Source organism: Hyla sarda, chromosome 7 (genome assembly GCF_029499605.1).
Source record: "Hyla sarda isolate aHylSar1 chromosome 7, aHylSar1.hap1, whole genome shotgun sequence".
In the NCBI taxonomy this organism is placed as follows: Eukaryota; Metazoa; Chordata; class Amphibia; order Anura; family Hylidae; genus Hyla; species Hyla sarda.
Window position 1 is genome coordinate 223,772,036 of NC_079195.1, and position 20,064 is coordinate 223,792,099.

A 20,064-nucleotide genomic window follows, 5' to 3' on the forward strand; every position below is an offset into this window, starting at 1 on the left:
ATTAGCTTTGTCTCCTGGTTCAGAGATAAGAATCAACATTGTCCCCTACATAAACTTCTAGAACATGGCGGAAATATACCGCAATGTCCTCTTTTCTTACACATAGAGGGCAGTATTATAGTAGTTATATTCTTGTATATAGGGGGCAGTATTATAGTAGTTATATTCTTGTACATAGGAGCAGTATTATAGTAGTTATATTCTTGTATATAGGGGGCAGTATTATAGTAGTTATATTCTTGTATATAGGAGCAGTATTATAGTAGTTATATTCTTGTATATAGGAGACAGTATTATAGTAGTTATATTCTTGTATATAGGAGGCAGTATTATAGTAGATATATTCTTGTATATAGGAGGCAGTATTATAGTAGTTATATTCTTGTATATAGGAGCAGTATTATAGTAGTTATATTCTTGTATATAGGAGCAGTATTATAGTAGTTATATTCTTGTATATAGGAGCAGTATTATAGTAGTTATATTCTTGTATATAGGGGGCAGTATTATAGTAGTTATATTCTTGTATATAGGAGCAGTATTATAGTAGTTATATTCTTGTATATAGGGGGCAGTATTATAGTAGTTATATTCTTGTATATAGGAGCAGTATTATAGTAGTTATATTCTTGTATATAGGAGCAGTATTATAGTAGTTATATTCTTGTATATAGGGGGCAGTATTATAGTAGTTATATTCTTGTATATAGGAGCAGTATTATAGTAGTTATATTCTTGTATATAGGAGGCAGTATTATAGTAGTTATATTCTTGTATATAGGAGCAGTATTATAGTAGTTATATTCTTGTATATAGGGGGCAGTATTATAGTAGTTATATTCTTGTATATAGGAGGCAGTATTATAGTAGTTATATTCTTGTATATAGGAGCAGTATTATAGTAGTTATATTCTTGTATATAGGGGGCAGTATTATAGTGGTCATATTCTTGTATATAGGAGGCAGTATTATAGTAGTTATATTCTTGTATATAGGAGCAGTATAATAGTAGTTATATTCTTGTATATAGGGGGCAGTATTATAGTAGTTATATTCTTGTATATAGGAGCAGTATTATAGTAGTTACCGTATATTCTTGTATATAGGGGGCAGTATTATAGTAGTTATATTCTTGTATATAGGAGCAATATTATAGTAGTTATATTCTTGTATATAGGAGCAGTATTATAGTAGTTATATTCTTGTATATAGGAGCAGTATTATAGTAGTTATATTCTTGTATATAGGGGGCAGTATTATAGTAGTTATATTCTTGTATATAGGAGCAGTATTATAGTAGTTATATTCTTGTATATAGGAGGCAGTATTATAGTAGTTATATTGTTGTATATAGGAGCAGTATTATAGTAGTTATATTCTTGTATATAGGGGGCAGTATTATAGTAGTTATATTCTTGTATATAGGAGCAGTATTATAGTAGTTATATTCTTGTATATAGGAGCAGTATTATAGTAGTTATATTCTTGTATATAGGGGGCAGTATTATAGTGGTCATATTCTTGTATATAGGAGGCAGTATTATAGTAGTTATATTCTTGTATATAGGAGCAGTATTATAGTAGTTATATTCTTGTATATAGGGGGCAGTATTATAGTAGTTATATTATTGTATATAGGGGGCAGTATTATAGTAGTTATATTCTTGTATATAGGAGCAGTATTATAGTAGTTATATTCTTGTATATAGGAGGCAGTATTATAGTAGTTATATTCTTGTATATAGGAACAGTATTATAGTAGTTATATTCTTGTATATAGGGGGCAGTATTATAGTAGTTATATTCTTGTATATAGGAGGCAGTATTATAGTAGTTATATTCTTGTATATAGGAGCAGTATTATAGTAGTTATATTCTTGTATATAGGGGGCAGTATTGTAGTGGTCATATTCTTGTATATGGGAGGCAGTATTATAGTAGTTATATTCTTGTATATAGGAGCAGTATTATAGTAGTTATATTCTTGTATATAGGGGGCAGTATTATAGTAGTTATATTCTTGTATATAGGAGCAGTATTATAGTAGTTATATTCTTGTATATAGGAGGCAGTATTATAGTAGTTATATTCTTGTATATAGGAGGCAGTATTATAGTAGTTACCGTATATTCTTGTATATAGGGGGCAGTATTATAGTAGTTATATTCTTGTATATAGGAGCAATATTATAGTAGTTATATTCTTGTATATAGGAACAGTATTATAGTAGTTATATTCTTGTATATAGGAGCAGTATTATAGTAGTTATATTCTTGTATATAGGGGGCAGTATTATAGTAGTTATATTCTTGTATATAGGAGCAGTATTATAGTAGTTATATTCTTGTATATAGGAGGCAGTATTATAGTAGTTATATTGTTGTATATAGGAGCAGTATTATAGTAGTTATATTCTTGTATATAGGGGGCAGTATTATAGTAGTTATATTCTTGTATATAGGAGCAGTATTATAGTAGTTATATTCTTGTATATAGGAGCAGTATTATAGTAGTTATATTCTTGTATATAGGGGGCAGTATTATAGTGGTCATATTCTTGTATATAGGAGGCAGTATTATAGTAGTTATATTCTTGTATATAGGAGCAGTATTATAGTAGTTATATTCTTGTATATAGGGGGCAGTATTATAGTAGTTATATTCTTGTATATAGGAGCAGTATTATAGTAGTTATATTCTTGTATATAGGAGGCAGTATTATAGTAGTTATATTCTTGTATATAGGAGGCAGTATTATAGTAGTTACCGTATATTCTTGTATATAGGGGGCAGTATTATAGTAGTTATATTCTTGTATATAGGAGCAATATTATAGTAGTTATATTCTTGTATATAGGAGCAGTATTATAGTAGTTATATTGTATATAGGAGCAGTATTATAGTAGTTATATTCTTGTATATAGGAGGAGTATTATAGTAGTTATATTCTTGTATATAGGAGCAGTATTATAGTAGTTATATTCTTGTATATAGGAGCAGTATTATAGTAGTTATATTCTTGTATATAGGATCAGTATTATAGTAGTTATATTCTTGTATATAGGGGGCAGTATTATAGTAGTTATATTCTTGTATATAGGAGGCAGTATTATAGTAGTTATATTCTTGTATATAGGAGCAGTATTATAGTAGTTATATTCTTGTATATAGGGGGCAGTATTATAGTGGTCATATTCTTGTATATGGGAGGCAGTATTATAGTAGTTATATTCTTGTATATAGGAGCAGTATTATAGTAGTTATATTCTTGTATATAGGGGGCAGTATTATAGTAGTTATATTCTTGTATATAGGAGCAGTATTATAGTAGTTATATTCTTGTATATAGGAGGCAGTATTATAGTAGTTATATTCTTGTATATAGGAGGCAGTATTATAGTAGTTACCGTATATTCTTGTATATAGGGGGCAGTATTATAGTAGTTATATTCTTGTATATAGGAGCAATATTATAGTAGTTATATTCTTGTATATAGGAACAGTATTATAGTAGTTATATTCTTGTATATAGGAGCAGTATTATAGTAGTTATATTCTTGTATATAGGGGGCAGTATTATAGTAGTTATATTCTTGTATATAGGAGCAGTATTATAGTAGTTATATTCTTGTATATAGGAGGCAGTATTATAGTAGTTATATTGTTGTATATAGGAGCAGTATTATAGTAGTTATATTCTTGTATATAGGGGGCAGTATTATAGTAGTTATATTCTTGTATATAGGAGCAGTATTATAGTAGTTATATTCTTGTATATAGGAGCAGTATTATAGTAGTTATATTCTTGTATATAGGGGGCAGTATTATAGTGGTCATATTCTTGTATATAGGAGGCAGTATTATAGTAGTTATATTCTTGTATATAGGAGCAGTATTATAGTAGTTATATTCTTGTATATAGGGGGCAGTATTATAGTAGTTATATTCTTGTATATAGGAGCAGTATTATAGTAGTTATATTCTTGTATATAGGAGGCAGTATTATAGTAGTTATATTCTTGTATATAGGAGGCAGTATTATAGTAGTTACCGTATATTCTTGTATATAGGGGGCAGTATTATAGTAGTTATATTCTTGTATATAGGAGCAATATTATAGTAGTTATATTCTTGTATATAGGAGCAGTATTATAGTAGTTATATTGTATATAGGAGCAGTATTATAGTAGTTATATTCTTGTATATAGGAGGAGTATTATAGTAGTTATATTCTTGTATATAGGAGCAGTATTATAGTAGTTATATTCTTGTATATAGGAGCAGTATTATAGTAGTTATATTCTTGTATATAGGAGCAGTATTATAGTAGTTATATTCTTGTATATAGGAGCAGTATTATAGTAGTTATATTCTTGTATATAGGAGGCAGTATTATAGTAGTTATTGTTACGCCGAGCGCTCCGGGTCCCCGCTCCTCCCCGGAGCGCTCGCTACACTCTCTCCGCTGCAGCGCTCCGGTCAGATCCACTGACCCGGGGCGCTGCGATTCTGCTGCCAGCCGGGATGCGATTCACGATGCGGGTAGCGCCCGCTCGCGATGCGCACCCCGGCTCCCGTACCTGACTCGCTCTCCCTCGGTTCTGTCCCGGCGCGCGCGGCCCCGCTCCCTAGGGCGCGCGCGCGCCGGGTCTTTGCGATTTAAAGGGCCACTGCGCCGCTGATTGGCGCAGTGATTCCAATTAGTGTCTTCACCTGTGCACTTCCCTATATCACCTCACTTCCCCTGCACTTCCCTGCCGGATCTTGTTGCCATTGTGCCAGTGAAAGCGTTCCTTGTATGTTCCTAGCCTGTGTTCCAGACCTCCTGCCGTTGCCCCTGACTACGATCCTTGCTGCCTGCCCCGACCTTCTGCTACGTCCGACCTTGCTTCTGTCTACTCCCTTGTACCGCGCCTATCTTCAGCAGCCAGAGAGGTTGAGCCGTTGCTAGTGGATACGACCTGGTCACTACCGCCGCAGCAAGACCATCCCGCTTTGCGGCGGGCTCTGGTGAAAACCAGTAGTGACTTAGAACCGATCCACTAGCACGGTCCACGCCAATCCCTCTCTGGCACAGAGGATCCACTACCTGCCAGCCGGCATCGTGACAGTAGATCCGGCCCTGGATCCCGCTGAAGTTCCTCTGCCAGTTGTCGCTGACCTCACCACGGTGGTCGCCCAGCAGTCACAACAGATAGCGCAACAAGGCCAACAGCTGTCTCAACTGACCGTTATGCTACAACAGTTACTACCACAGCTTCAGCAGTCATCTCCTCCGCCAGCTCCTGCACCTCCTCCGCAGCGAGTGGCCGCTCCTGGGCTACGCCTATCCTTGCCGGATAAATTTGATGGGGACTCTAAGTTTTGCCGTGGCTTTCTTTCCCAATGTTCCCTGCATCTGGAGATGATGTCGGACCTGTTTCCCACTGAAAGGTCTAAGGTGGCTTTCGTAGTCAGCCTTCTGTCCGGAAAAGCCCTGTCATGGGCCACACCGCTCTGGGACCGCAATGATCCTGTCACTGCCTCTGTACACTCCTTCTTCTCGGAAGTCCGAAGTGTCTTTGAGGAACCTGCCCGAGCCTCTTCTGCTGAGACTGCCCTGTTGAACCTGGTCCAGGGTAATTCTTCCGTTGGCGAGTATGCCGTACAATTCCGTACTCTTGCTTCAGAATTGTCCTGGAATAATGAGGCCCTCTGCGCGACCTTTAAAAAAGGCCTATCCAGCAACATTAAAGATGTTCTGGCCGCACGAGAAATTCCTGCTAATCTACATGAACTTATTCACCTAGCCACTCGCATTGACATGCGTTTTTCCGAAAGGCGTCAGGAGCTCCGCCAAGATATGGACTCTGTTCGCACGAGGCGTTTCTTCTCCTCGGCTCCTCTCTCCTCTGGTCCCCTGCAATCTGTTCCTGTGCCTCCCGCCGTGGAGGCTATGCAGGTCGACCGGTCTCGCCTGACACCTCAAGAGAGGACACGACGCCGCATGGAGAACCTCTGCCTGTACTGTGCTAGTACCGAACACTTCCTGAGGGATTGTCCTATCCGTCCTCCCCGCCTGGAAAGACGTCCGCTGACTCCGCACAAAGGAGAGACAGTCCTTGATGTCTACTCTGCTTCTCCACGTCTTACTGTGCCTGTGCGGATGTCTGCCTCTGCCTTCTCCTTCTCTACCGTGGCCTTCTTGGACTCTGGATCTGCAGGAAATTTTATTTTGGCCTCTCTCGTCAACAGGTTCAACATCCCAGTGACCAGTCTCGCCAGACCCCTTTACATCAATTGTGTAAACAATGAAAGATTGGACTGTACCATACGCTTCCGCACGGAGCCCCTTCTAATGAGCATCGGATCTCATCACGAGAGGATTGAACTTTTGGTCCTCCCCAATTGCACCTCGGAAATTCTCCTTGGACTTCCCTGGCTTCAACTTCATTCCCCAACCCTGGATTGGTCCACGGGGGAGATCAAGAGTTGGGGGCCCTCTTGTTCCAAGGACTGTCTAAGACCGGTTCCCAGTAACCCTTGCCGTGACTCTGTGGTTCCCTCAGTAACCGGTCTCCCTAAGGCCTATATGGACTTCGCGGATGTTTTCTGCAAAAAACAAGCTGAGACTCTACCTCCTCACAGGCCTTATGATTGCCCTATCGACCTCCTCCCGGGTACTACTCCACCCCGGGGCAGAATTTATCCTCTCTCTGCCCCAGAGACTCTTGCCATGTCTGAGTATGTCCAGGAAAATTTAAAAAAGGGCTTTATCCGTAAATCCTCCTCTCCTGCCGGAGCTGGATTTTTCTTTGTGTCCAAAAAAGATGGCTCCCTACGTCCTTGCATTGACTACCGCGGTCTTAATAAAATCACGGTTAAGAACCGCTACCCCCTACCCCTCATCTCTGAACTCTTTGATCGCCTCCAAGGTGCCCACATCTTTACTAAATTGGACTTAAGAGGCGCCTATAACCTCATCCGCATCAGAGAGGGGGATGAGTGGAAAACGGCGTTTAACACCAGAGATGGACACTTTGAGTATCTGGTCATGCCCTTTGGCCTGTGCAACGCCCCTGCTGTCTTCCAAGACTTTGTCAATGAAATTTTTCGTGATCTGTTATACTCCTGTGTTGTTGTATATCTGGACGATATCCTAATTTTTTCTGCCAATCTAGAAGAACACCGCCAGCATGTCCGTATGGTTCTTCAGAGACTTCGTGACAATCAACTCTATGCCAAAATTGAGAAATGTCTGTTTGAATGCCAATCTCTTCCTTTTCTAGGATATTTGGTCTCTGGCCAGGGACTACAAATGGATCCAGACAAACTCTCTGCCGTCTTAGATTGGCCACGCCCCTCCGGACTCCGTGCTATCCAACGCTTTTTGGGGTTCGCCAATTATTACAGGCAATTTATTCCACATTTTTCTACCGTTGTGGCTCCTATCGTGGCTTTAACCAAAAAAATGCCGATCCCAAGTCGTGGCCTCCTCAAGCGGAAGACGCCTTTAAACGACTCAAGTCTGCCTTTTCTTCGGCTCCCGTGCTCTCCAGACCTGACCCTTCCAAACCCTTCCTATTGGAGGTTGATGCCTCCTCAGTGGGAGCTGGAGCTGTTCTTTTACAAAAAAATTCTTCCGGGCATGCTGTCACTTGTGGTTTTTTTTCTAGGACCTTCTCTCCGGCGGAGAGGAACTACTCCATCGGGGATCGAGAGCTTCTAGCCATTAAATTAGCACTTGAGGAATGGAGGCATCTGCTGGAGGGATCAAGATTTCCAGTTATTATTTACACCGACCACAAGAACCTCTCCTACCTCCAGTCTGCCCAACGGCTGAATCCTCGCCAGGCCCGGTGGTCTCTGTTCTTTGCCCGATTTAATTTTGAGATTCACTTTCGTCCTGCCGATAAGAACATTAGGGCCGATGCTCTCTCTCGTTCCTCGGATGCCTCAGAAGTTGAACTCTCTCCGCAACACATCATTCCACCTGACTGCCTGATCTCCACTTCTCCAGCCTCCATCAGGCAAACTCCTCCAGGAAAGACCTTTGTTTCTCCACGCCAACGCCTCGGAATCCTCAAATGGGGTCACTCCTCCCATCTCGCTGGTCATGGGGGCATCAAGAAATCTGTGCAACTCATCTCCCGCTTCTATTGGTGGCCGACTCTGGAGACGGATGTTGTGGACTTTGTGCGAGCCTGCACTATCTGTGCCCGGGATAAGACTCCTTGCCAGAAGCCCGCTGGTTTTCTTCATCCCCTGCCTGTCCCCGAACAGCCTTGGTCTCTGATTGGTATGGATTTTATTACTGATTTACCCCCTTCCCGTGGCAACACTGTTATTTGGGTGGTCGTTGATCGATTCTCCAAAATGGCACATTTCATCCCTCTTCCTGGTCTTCCTTCAGCGCCTCAGTTGGCTAAACAATTTTTTGTACACATTTTTCGTCTTCACGGGTTGCCTACGCAGATCGTCTCGGATAGAGGCGTCCAATTTGTGTCTAAATTCTGGAGGGCTCTCTGTAAACAACTCAAGATTAAATTAAATTTTTCTTCTGCATATCATCCCCAGTCCAATGGACAAGTAGAAAGAATTAACCAAGTCTTGGGTGATTATTTGCGACATTTTGTTTCCTCCCGCCAGGATGACTGGGCAGATCTCCTTCCATGGGCCGAATTCTCGTATAACTTCAGAGTCTCTGAATCTTCCTCCAAATCCCCATTTTTCGTGGTGTACGGCCGTCACCCTCTTCCCCCCCTCCCTACCCCCTTGCCCTCTGGTCTGCCCGCTGTGGATGAAATTTCTCGTGACCTTTCCATTATATGGAGAGAGACCCAAAATTCTCTCTTACAGGCTTCTTCACGCATGAAGAGGTTCGCGGATAAGAAAAGAAGAGCTCCTCCCGTTTTTTCCCCTGGAGACAAGGTATGGCTCTCCGCTAAATATGTCCGCTTCCGTGTCCCTAGCTACAAGTTGGGACCACGCTATCTTGGTCCTTTCAAAATTTTGTGTCAAATTAATCCTGTCTCTTACAAACTTCTTCTTCCTCCTTCTCTTCGTATTCCTAATGCCTTTCACGTTTCTCTTCTTAAACCACTCATCCTCAACCGTTTTTCTCCCAAATCTGTTCCTCCCACTCCTGTTTCCGGCTCCTCGGACATCTTCTCTGTCAAAGAGATCTTAGCTTCTAAAAAGGTCAGAGGGAAAACTTTTTTTTTAGTGGACTGGGAGGGTTGTGGTCCTGAAGAGAGATCCTGGGAACCTGAGGACAACATCCTAGATAAAAGTCTGCTCCTCAGGTTCTCAGGCCCTAAAAAGAGGGGGAGACCCAAGGGGGGGGGGTACTGTTACGCCGAGCGCTCCGGGTCCCCGCTCCTCCCCGGAGCGCTCGCTACACTCTCTCCGCTGCAGCGCTCCGGTCAGATCCACTGACCCGGGGCGCTGCGATTCTGCTGCCAGCCGGGATGCGATTCACGATGCGGGTAGCGCCCGCTCGCGATGCGCACCCCGGCTCCCGTACCTGACTCGCTCTCCCTCGGTTCTGTCCCGGCGCGCGCGGCCCCGCTCCCTAGGGCGCGCGCGCGCCGGGTCTTTGCGATTTAAAGGGCCACTGCGCCGCTGATTGGCGCAGTGATTCCAATTAGTGTCTTCACCTGTGCACTTCCCTATATCACCTCACTTCCCCTGCACTTCCCTGCCGGATCTTGTTGCCATTGTGCCAGTGAAAGCGTTCCTTGTATGTTCCTAGCCTGTGTTCCAGACCTCCTGCCGTTGCCCCTGACTACGATCCTTGCTGCCTGCCCCGACCTTCTGCTACGTCCGACCTTGCTTCTGTCTACTCCCTTGTACCGCGCCTATCTTCAGCAGCCAGAGAGGTTGAGCCGTTGCTAGTGGATACGACCTGGTCACTACCGCCGCAGCAAGACCATCCCGCTTTGCGGCGGGCTCTGGTGAAAACCAGTAGTGACTTAGAACCGATCCACTAGCACGGTCCACGCCAATCCCTCTCTGGCACAGAGGATCCACTACCTGCCAGCCGGCATCGTGACAGTTATATTCTTGTACATAGGAGACAGTATTATAGTATAGTAGTTATATTCTTGTATATAGGAGCAGTATTATAGTAGTTATATTCTTGTATATAGGAGCAGTATTATAGTAGATATATTCTTGTATATAGGAGGCAGTATTATAGTAGTTATATTGTTGTATATAGGAGCAGTATTATAGTTGTTATATTCTTGTATATAGGAGCAGTATTATAGTAATTATATTCTTGTATATAGGAGCAGTATTATAGTAGTTATATTCTTGTATATAGGAGCAGTATTATAGTAGTTATATTCTTGTATATAGGAGCAGTATTATAGTAGTTATATTCTTGTATATAGGAGCAGTATTATAGTAGTTATATTCTTGTATATAGGAGCAGTATTATAGTAGTTATATTCTTGTATATAGGAGCAGTATTATAGTATTTATATTCTTGTATATAGGGGCAGTATTATAGTAGTTATATTCTTGTATATAGGAGCAGTATTATAGTAGTTATATAGGAGCAGTATTATAGTAGTTATAGTCTTGTATATAGGAGCAGTATTATAGTAGTTATATGGGAGCAGTATTATAGTAGTTATATTCTTGTATATAGGAGGCAGTATTATAGTAGTTATATTCTTGTATATAGGAGGCAGTATTATAGTAGTTATAGTCTTGTATATAGGAGCAGTATTATAGTATTTATATTCTTGTATATAGGAGCAGTATTATAGTAGTTATATTCTTGTACAGTATATAGGAGCAGTATTATAGTAGTTATATTCTTGTATATAGGAGCAGTATTATAGTAGTTATATTCTTGTATATAGGAGCAGCATTATAGTTGCTATATTCTTGTATATAGGAGCAGTATTATAGTAGTTATATATTCTTGTATATAAGAGCAGTATTATAGTAGTTATATATTCTTGTATATAGGAGGCAGTATTATAGTAGTTTTATATTCTTGTATATAGGAGCAGTATTATAGTAGTTATATTCTTGTATATAGGAGCAGTATTATAGTAGTTATATTATTGTATATAGGAGCGGTATTATAGTAGTTATATTCTTGTATATAGGGGCAGTATTATAGTAGGTATATTCTTGTATATAGGAGCAATATTACAGTAGTTATATTCTTGTATATAGGAGCAGTATCATAGTAGTTATATTCTTCTATATAGGAGGCAGTATTATAGTAGTTGTATTCTTGTATATAAGGGCAGTATTATAGTAGTTATATTCTTGTATATAGGGGCAGTATTATAGTAGGTATATTCTTGTATATAGGGGCAGTATTATAGTAGGTATATTCTTGTATATAGGGGCAGTATTATAGTAGGTATATTCTTATATATAGGAGCAATATTACAGTAGTTATATTCTTGTATATAGGAGCAGTATCATAGTAGTTATATTCTTCTATATAGGAGGCAGTATTATAGTAGTTGTATTCTTGTATATAGGGGCAGTATTATAGTAGTTATATTCTTGTATATAGGGGCAGTATTATAGTAGGTATATTCTTGTATATAGGGGCAGTATTATAGTAGGTATATTCTTGTATATAGGGGCAGTATTATAGTAGGTATATTCTTGTATATAGGAGCAATATTACAGTAGTTATATTCTTGTATATAGGAGCAGTATCATAGTAGTTATATTCTTCTATATAGGAGGCAGTATTATATTAGTTGTATTCTTGTATATAGGGGCAGTATTATAGTAGTTATATTCTTGTATATAGGGGCAGTATTATAGTAGTTATATTCTTGTATATAGGGGCAGTATTATAGTAGGTATATTCTTGTATATAGGAGCAGTATTATAGTAGTTATATTCTTGTATATAGGAGGCAGTATTATAATAGTTTTATTCTTGTATATAGGAGCAGCATTATAGTAGATATATTCTTGTATATAGGAGCAGTATTATAGTAGTTATATTCTTGTATATAGGAGCAGTATTATAGTAGTTATATTCTTGTATATAGGAGCAGTATTATAGTAGGTATATTCATGTATATAGGAGCAGTATTATAGTAGTTATATTCTTGTATATAGGAGCAACATTATAGTAGATATATTCTTGTATATAGGAGCAGTATTATAGTAGTTATATTCTTGTATATAGGAGCAGTATTATAGTAGTTATATTCTTGTATATAGGAGCAGTATTATAGTAGTTATATTCTTGTATATAGGAGCAGTATTATAGTAGTTATATTCTTGTATATAGGAGCAGTATTATAGTAGTTATATTCTTGTATATAGGAGCAGTATTATAGTAGTTATATTCTTGTATATAGGAGCAGTATTATAGTAGTTATATTCTTGTATATAGGAGCAGTATTATAGTAGTTATATTCTTGTATATAGGAGCAGTATTATAGTAGTTATATTCTTGTATATAGGAGCGGTATTACAGTAGATGTATTCTTGTATATAGGGGGCAGTATTATAGTAGTTTTATTCTTGTATATAGGAGGCAGTATCATAGTAGTTATATTCTTGTATATAGGAGCAGTATTATAGTAGTTATATTCTTGTATATAGGAGCAGTATTATAGTAGTTATATTCTTGTATATAAGAGCAGTATTATAGTAGTTATATTCTTGTATATAGGAGCAGTATTATAGTAGTTATAGTCTTGTATATAGGGGCAGTATTATAGTAGTTTTATTCTTGTATATAGGGGCAGTATTATAGTAGTTATATTCTGGTACATATGAGGCAGTATTATAGCGGTTATGGTCGTATACATTAAGATTAAGGTATTTTTCCATCTGTAATAGTAAGATTTGACTGCAGTATCTTTCAGTATTTGACACATATTATGTTGGAATAGGAGGAAGGTTATGATTGGATATTTTTGCAGTGATGTCTTTGTTTCTGAAAAATCAGAACAATAAATTGTAATTTTATTAAGAGTTTGCGGTTATGAAATCAGATTTAGATTTTCTTTTCAAATCACGTTTTGTGTCTATACATCATATTTGCGCCTGTCGGGTTCATATAAGTGCACATTATTCTGCATCAAATTTATACACGAGGTTGAGATGGTGATAATTGGTAACAGGTTCTCACTGGATGACGGCTCTTCCGTGACCAGATAGATTTGCCTTTAAAGAGAACCTGTGGTCAGTCCAAAAAAGTCAGTATTTTTACGCTATTTTATAGCCTCATCTGCCCTGATTGCAATGATGATTTTACTTTCTTGCTATGCTTCCCCCTATTCTTAAGATATAGGGGGTTTAAAGGGGTACTCCGCTGCTTAGCGTTAGGAACAAACTGTTCCGAACGCTGGGGCCGGCGCCGGGAGCTTGTGACGTCATAGCCCCGCCTCCTCATGGCATCACGCCCTGCCCCCTCAATGCAAGTCTATGAGAGGGGGCGTGACGGCTGTCACTCCCCTCCCATAGACTTGCATTGAGGGGGCGGGGCGTGACATCATGAGGGGGTGGGGCTATGACGGCACAAGCTTCCTGCGCTGTCTGCAGCGTTCGGAATAGTTTGTTAAAAACGCTGAGCAGCGGAGTACCCCTTTAATGTCTGATTGACTATTTGTACTTTTCACTGAATAGTCAGATGAGCGGGATCTTTGTTCCGAATGAGGTGTGAACGCTGGGATACGTTGGCTTTTAACATGATCAATCATTTTGTTCTCAGGTAGATGAGCAACCACCAGAGGTGTCTGGCAGCGGCATCTCCCCTCTCCCCAGAACACTTACGACTGTTGGAACCCCCATAGACCATGAGAAGGAAGACCCAAGACCTTGTCTGAGTGGTGGCTTAAAGGGGTACTCGAGTGGAATTTTTTTTTTTTTTTTAAATCAACTGGTGCCAGAACGTTAAACAGATTTGTAAATTTCTTCTCAAAAAATCTTCTTAAAAACTGACCACAGTGCTCTCTGCTGACACCTCTGTCCATATCAGGAACTGTCCAGGGAAGGAGAGTTTTGCGTCTGTTGGATGCACTGGAACTCGAACTCAGAGACTCTGTGCCCAGAAGGAGCATTCGGTACTTTTACGGACTGTTCCCTGGGACCAATGGTGTGGAGGCAATCCAGGAGGCCTAGCGCCTTATGAACTGTTTTAAGGACGCTATTTGGCTTTCCAGGAATCGCCTCATTTTAAAGAGGGAGAACATGTCCATCCAGGACTGCCGCAGGCTGATTCACAGTCTTTTCAGAGACCATACCATCATGGACAGTCCGGATGTCAACGAAGAAGGAGCCCTAAGGGGCACTCCAGCCCTAAGGCATCTGATCGCGGGGGTCCCACCACTGGTCACGACTACGGGGCCAGAGTTTTGTGACGTCACACTCTGCCCCCTTGTGATGTCACACCCAGCCCCCTAAATGGAAGTCTATGGGAGGGGGCGTGACGGCCATCACGCCCCCTCCCATAGACTTGCATTCAGGGGTCGTGGCTGCGACGTCACGAGCGGGGCGTGACAGTGAAGTCACAAGTCTCCGGCGCTTCACCCGACGCTCTAAACAAATGCCGGGTGCAGCAGGGAGATAGCAGGGGTCTCCAGCGGTGGGACCCCCCGATCAGACATCTTATCCCCGATCCTTTGCATAAAGGATAAGATGTCTAGGGGCAGAGTACCCCTTTAAGTGAACCTAGTGGACGCAGTATATCTTACCTTTGGTTTATATGCATTCAACATGGACATCTCAACGTTCTGGCCGCGGACATGCTTGGGTTGTCGCTGCACTGCGGGAGAAGACGTCTTCTGGTTATTGCGACAGATGCAAATGAAGAAAAACAGCAAAGCGATGGCCAACGGGATGGTGACACTTGGAACCAGGATGTAGAGGATCTCCATTTTGTTTTTTTCTTTAGAGTCCTGGGTATCTAATATGTAAAAACACAAAGTGAATCGAAGTTAAGATCCCACTGGTGATCTTCAAAGTCAATGTATAAAGATACAGATTTATGGCGACAAGAAATATGTGAAAGTAATTCACAGGATTCTGATGTCACTTTCTGAGTTTTCACAGGCACTTAGTTTGTCATGGCGACTTTTTGTGGATCCAAATCTACATCAATGTTCAGGTAAGGAGGAAAAAACGAAAGTGCAAAAACGGAAAAACCCTGAGTCCTTAAGGGGTTAAAGAATTGTTTTGTTTCAACACTTCCTATGCAGACCTGTGTGTCTCCATGGTAACAGACAACAAACACTGTGTAGTCTTATCCTGCAGTTATACACTCTTCCCCTTCTGACCCCTATGCTCATATGCGTATAGACGCATAGTTTTGCACCGGAGCTGCAGACATAGAGCAATAAGAAATATTTAAAAAGTATCTGTCATCAAACCATATTTTCTAAACTTACTCAGATTATATTCCCTAACTACTCCTAACACCCCCCCCCTGCCCTTTTTTTTTAAAAAGAACTTTAAAAAGCTGTGTATCATACCGTTCCCTTTGCTCACATTGTGTGAGCTCCTGGCAGGAGAAAGTGGGCGTTCCCCAGCAGGCGCGACGTCACTGAAGCCTGCGAGAGCTGTGCCTCGCCATGCCCCGCACACACTTTGGTCTCCTGCCAGGCCGGGAGGAGACCAAACTAACTGTTTGACTTGTGGCAGGGAACAAAACAGAGCCACCTAGTGGCCGTTTTTTCAATCACATTAAAAACATATAAAGGTTGAGAATTTTAACAGCAAGTAAATAGTAAAGAGTCTTATAATTACATAAGGAACAACATATTAAAAGTTTGGTTTGGTGACAGGTACTCTTTAAGGGAAACTATTTACAATTTAATTGCTTCATTTTTAATTTTAGATATATCTATCTGGTCAATAAAAAAAATGTAACAAATGTAGCGGCTGATCCATCTGACATATTCCGAGCTGCAGTAACGCTGAAATATACCGTACATTGGCCTTCCAGCAAGTATAGTGTCACCATTGTAAAGAGAAACCACAGGGTCACAGATGGGAAACAGACAGTAATGGGACCAATTAGAGCCATAACCGGGGCCCTTCCGCAATGGTAGAAACGCTTTGGCCCTGAGATATCGGTACGGATATTTTCTTTCCCTGTAAACATCTACAGTGAGAATATTTGATGTAATTTCGGGATTTGGTGCACACATGGAGAAGCGGTGAAGCTTTGCCTTGTTGGGGAATTTCCTGTTTGAGATGTTGTGGCTTTCAGATCGCGGCTGCGCGCAGTTCTTCGACACGGCTCGGTTTTCATGTATTACAAAGGCCGCCTGTGTCCAGGGGCAGCGGCATCCCACCGGCACAGTAGCTGGGCTAACACGAAACAGGAGCCGCCCTCTCTCCACGATAAAGGAACGTATCAAACTTCCAGAAGAGGGTCATGTGTATGGTATGTGCTACTGGGGGAAAGCCGAGAGCATGCAGGGGGTCCCCCGACCCATTACTGGAAATGGATCCCACTGGGCCAGTTAAGGGGGTTCTCAGAAAAAATACTGATTTATCTAGTCTGTTAGAAAAGATTTATTGCTACTATTAGGGAAAGGTGCTGAAAAGTATATAAAAGTATATTACAGGTGTTAAAGGGGTACTCCACTGCCCCAGCGTTCGGAACATTTAGTTTTGAATGCTGGGTGCGGGCTTTCGGGGGTCGCAACGTCACACCCCCTCAATGCAAGTCTATGGGAGGGGCGTGGCGACCGCCACGCCCCTTCCCATAGACTTGCGTTGAGGGGGTGTGGCGTGACGTCACAGGGGGCGTGTTGTGACGTCACGAGGGACGATCACGAGGGACGTGGCGACCCCCAAAGCCCACACTAAATGTTCCAAACACTGGGGCAGTGGAATACCCCTTTAAATCATTTCAGAAAATCTCTTTAATAAGTAAGCGATCAGCTGATCAACACATTTCTGACTCTCATTTTTCTGGAGGAAGTTGCATCAGCTGCTCATTTTCCCTGCAGCGGCCACTACAGGGGAAATGCTGCATTACATCAAGGGATTCAAATGGAATGAATTGACTGAAGGCATCTGCCAAAGCATTTGCCATCCCTCATCATGACACCTAGGGGGGCCCTCCAAATAGAGGGAAAAGGGTATATGACAGGGAGATGGTGCTACTCTGAACACAGTTCGGGTGGCAGTAGTCTCTGCTCTGTTCTAAGTCTATCACTTTGAGTGTATTCAAGCAATGCAAGTGTATTTTTTGATGTCTTGAGAGAACATCACTCATACAATGAGAGGACTACACAACTTCCTGTCAGTAAAGAGGCAGGGGGCAGGGAGTGACTAAGGCAACACCACACTAACAATAGGAGGACTAGATAACTTCCTGTCAGGAAGGAGAGAGTAGCAGAGGAGCTGTGGAGACAATACCACATTGTCAACACAACTTCCTTTCAAGAGATGGGGAGGAGCTGTGGAGCTGCTGAGACAACACTATACTGACAATGAGAGGGCAACACAACTTCCTGTCAGGAGAGAGGAAGGAGGAAGGGAGCTGTTGAGAGAACACCACACTAACAATAGGAGGACTAGATAACTTCCTGTCAGGAAGGAGAGCGTAACCGAGGAGCTGTGGAGACAATACCACACTGGCAACACAACTTCCCGTCAAGAGATGGGGAGGAGCTGTGGAGCTGCTGAGACAACACTATACTGACAATGAGAGGGCAACACAACTTCCTGTCAGGAAAGAGGAAGGAGGAAGGGAGCTGTTGACAGAACACCACACTGACAATGAGAGGACTACACAACTTCCTGTCAGGAGAAGGGGAGACAACATCACACTGCAATGAGAAGACTATGTTACTTACGGTCAGGGAAATTTCAAGCAAAAACTTGCTGAAGCCTGCACAATTTGTGACAACACTATATTAGTAAGTTATATGTCTTGGGGCAATTGTTGGATTTAAATATAATTTTCTGATGCCAGGATGTCCACAGATTTTCAAAAATTATAGTCCTGCCCCTAGTTCACCACACGGGGCACTGTTTTAGCTCTTTACTCTTCCTACAGCTCCCCCTGCAGGGAAAGCAAAGCCTAACAGTCTATATAGCAATCAATAATGCTTTACGTTACGGGGCAGGTTCATATTGCATTTTCTACGTCTCCTACTTGTTAACATCAGATACAAGGTTAGTAATCGCTTACCACATGCCGGAATGTCGCACACCTCGTGCTTGACGTTTTCGTCTAATGTGAAGCACCAGGGGGCTTCTCTCTGATTTCCGGGATTCCTGCAGTAGGAATGACCCCCGTTGAGCTCTGGGTAGCGCATGGCGTTAAACGCGTGAGTGTGCGGGTACTGCGAGTTCCACGGCTGACACTGTCGCCCCGACTTGGTGACGCTCACCGTGCCTCGGTAGTCGACCCCGGAACTGTTGTAGCATTTATGGTCTGCAATGAGAAGGGGAACATTATATAGATAAATTTAAATATTATAAGATAAAATAATAACAAAATTAAATATATTAAAAAATAATAATTATTAGAGATGAGCGAACTTACAGTGATTCGATTCGTCACAAACTTCTCGGCTCGGCGGTTGCTGACTTTATCCTGCATAAATTAGTTCAGCTTTCAGGTGCTCCGGTGGGCTGGAAAAGGTGGATACAGTCCTGGGAGACTCTCCAGTCCACCGGAGCACCTGAAAGCTGAATTAATTTATGCAGGATAAAGTCATCAACTGCCGAGCCGAGAAGCTCGTGACGAATCGAATTTACTGTAAGTTCGCTCATCTCTAATAATAATAACAATAATAATGAAAAAACAATAGTAAAAAAATAAAATAATAGCAAATATACTGTATATATATAGATTATATATATATATATATATATAGATAAAATATATATATGTGTGTATATATATATATATATATATATATATATATACACATTATATATATTTATGTATATATATATATATATACAAATAAAATACATTCATATTTATTTATTATATATATATATATTTACGTTTATCTATATATATAATAAATAAATATAACTGTATTTTATTTGTGTGTATATATATATATATATATACACACACAAATATATATTTATATTTATCTATATATATATATATATATATATATATATATATACATATATATATATATATATATATATATATATATATAGGCTTGAGAAAGGAGGTGAGAGGCCTCAGAAATGTCACACTTTATGGAATTTTTTACATGTGCTGCGATCTTTTCCATTGTATTTACATATTAAATATTAATTTATATATCTATATATTTTTTTTTTATTATTATTATTAATACTATATTATTTTTTTACTATTGTTTTTCATTATTAATATATATATATATATATATATATATATATATATATATATATACACATACACATAGATATATAGGAACACATGGTGTAGAATCCGACCAATTACAGATCAGCTCCCAAGGGTCTATAGCAGTGGTCTACAAACTGTGGCCCTCCAGATGTTGCAAAACTACAACTCCCAGCATGCCCGGACAGCCAACGGCTGTCCGGGAATGCTGGGAGTTGTAGTTTTGCAGCAATTGGAGGTCTGCAGTTTGGAGACCACCGGTCCAGAGCAAGAGAACTGAAGAAGGGCCTCCGGATTGGTTGCCATGGACGACGCTGACCGTCATCTTGTGGTATGTAGTAAAATAAGAGCCATGTGTTGCTGTGCGTACGGCCGATTATGTAACATAATGAAACGATTGAGTCAGTGGTTTGTAGCAGATATCAAATTGCCGTGATCAAGAGCCGGGTCTCCTAACTATTCCTTAACATGTGATGGTAAGATCTGCAAGCGAAAAAATACATTATTTAATTTAATTGCCGTAGTATTCCAGAGACGTAAACGGCGCGTGATCGCTCTGCATGTTACAACAACCTTAGGATTATGTTCACACCAAAATTCTGGACAAGGAAAAGCCACAGCAAACTGTGTCCCAAAGGTTATAGTGCTGAGCAGCTTAAAGGGGTACTCCGGTGGAATTGTTTTTTTTTTTTTGTTTTTTTTAAATCATCTGGTGCCAGAAAGTTAAAAAGATTTGTAAATTACTTCTATTTAAAAATCTTAATT

The 20,064-nt window shown here is 40.4% G+C and overlaps 1 protein-coding gene across 4 annotated transcripts in view; it reads right to left on the reverse strand.

Moving 5' to 3' along the window:
* ROR1 (receptor tyrosine kinase like orphan receptor 1) overlaps positions 1-20,064 on the reverse strand; it is a 318,627-nt gene that overhangs the window by 8,179 nt on the left and 290,384 nt on the right. For all 4 annotated transcript variants that reach the window (XM_056532850.1, XM_056532852.1, XM_056532851.1 and 1 more), the window contains exons 7-8: positions 18,133-18,378; positions 14,678-14,889 (exon numbers count right to left, since the gene is read on the reverse strand). In XM_056532850.1, coding sequence (XP_056388825.1) covers positions 14,678-14,889; positions 18,133-18,378 — 458 coding nt within the window. The remainder of the gene's footprint in view (positions 1-14,677; positions 14,890-18,132; positions 18,379-20,064) is intronic.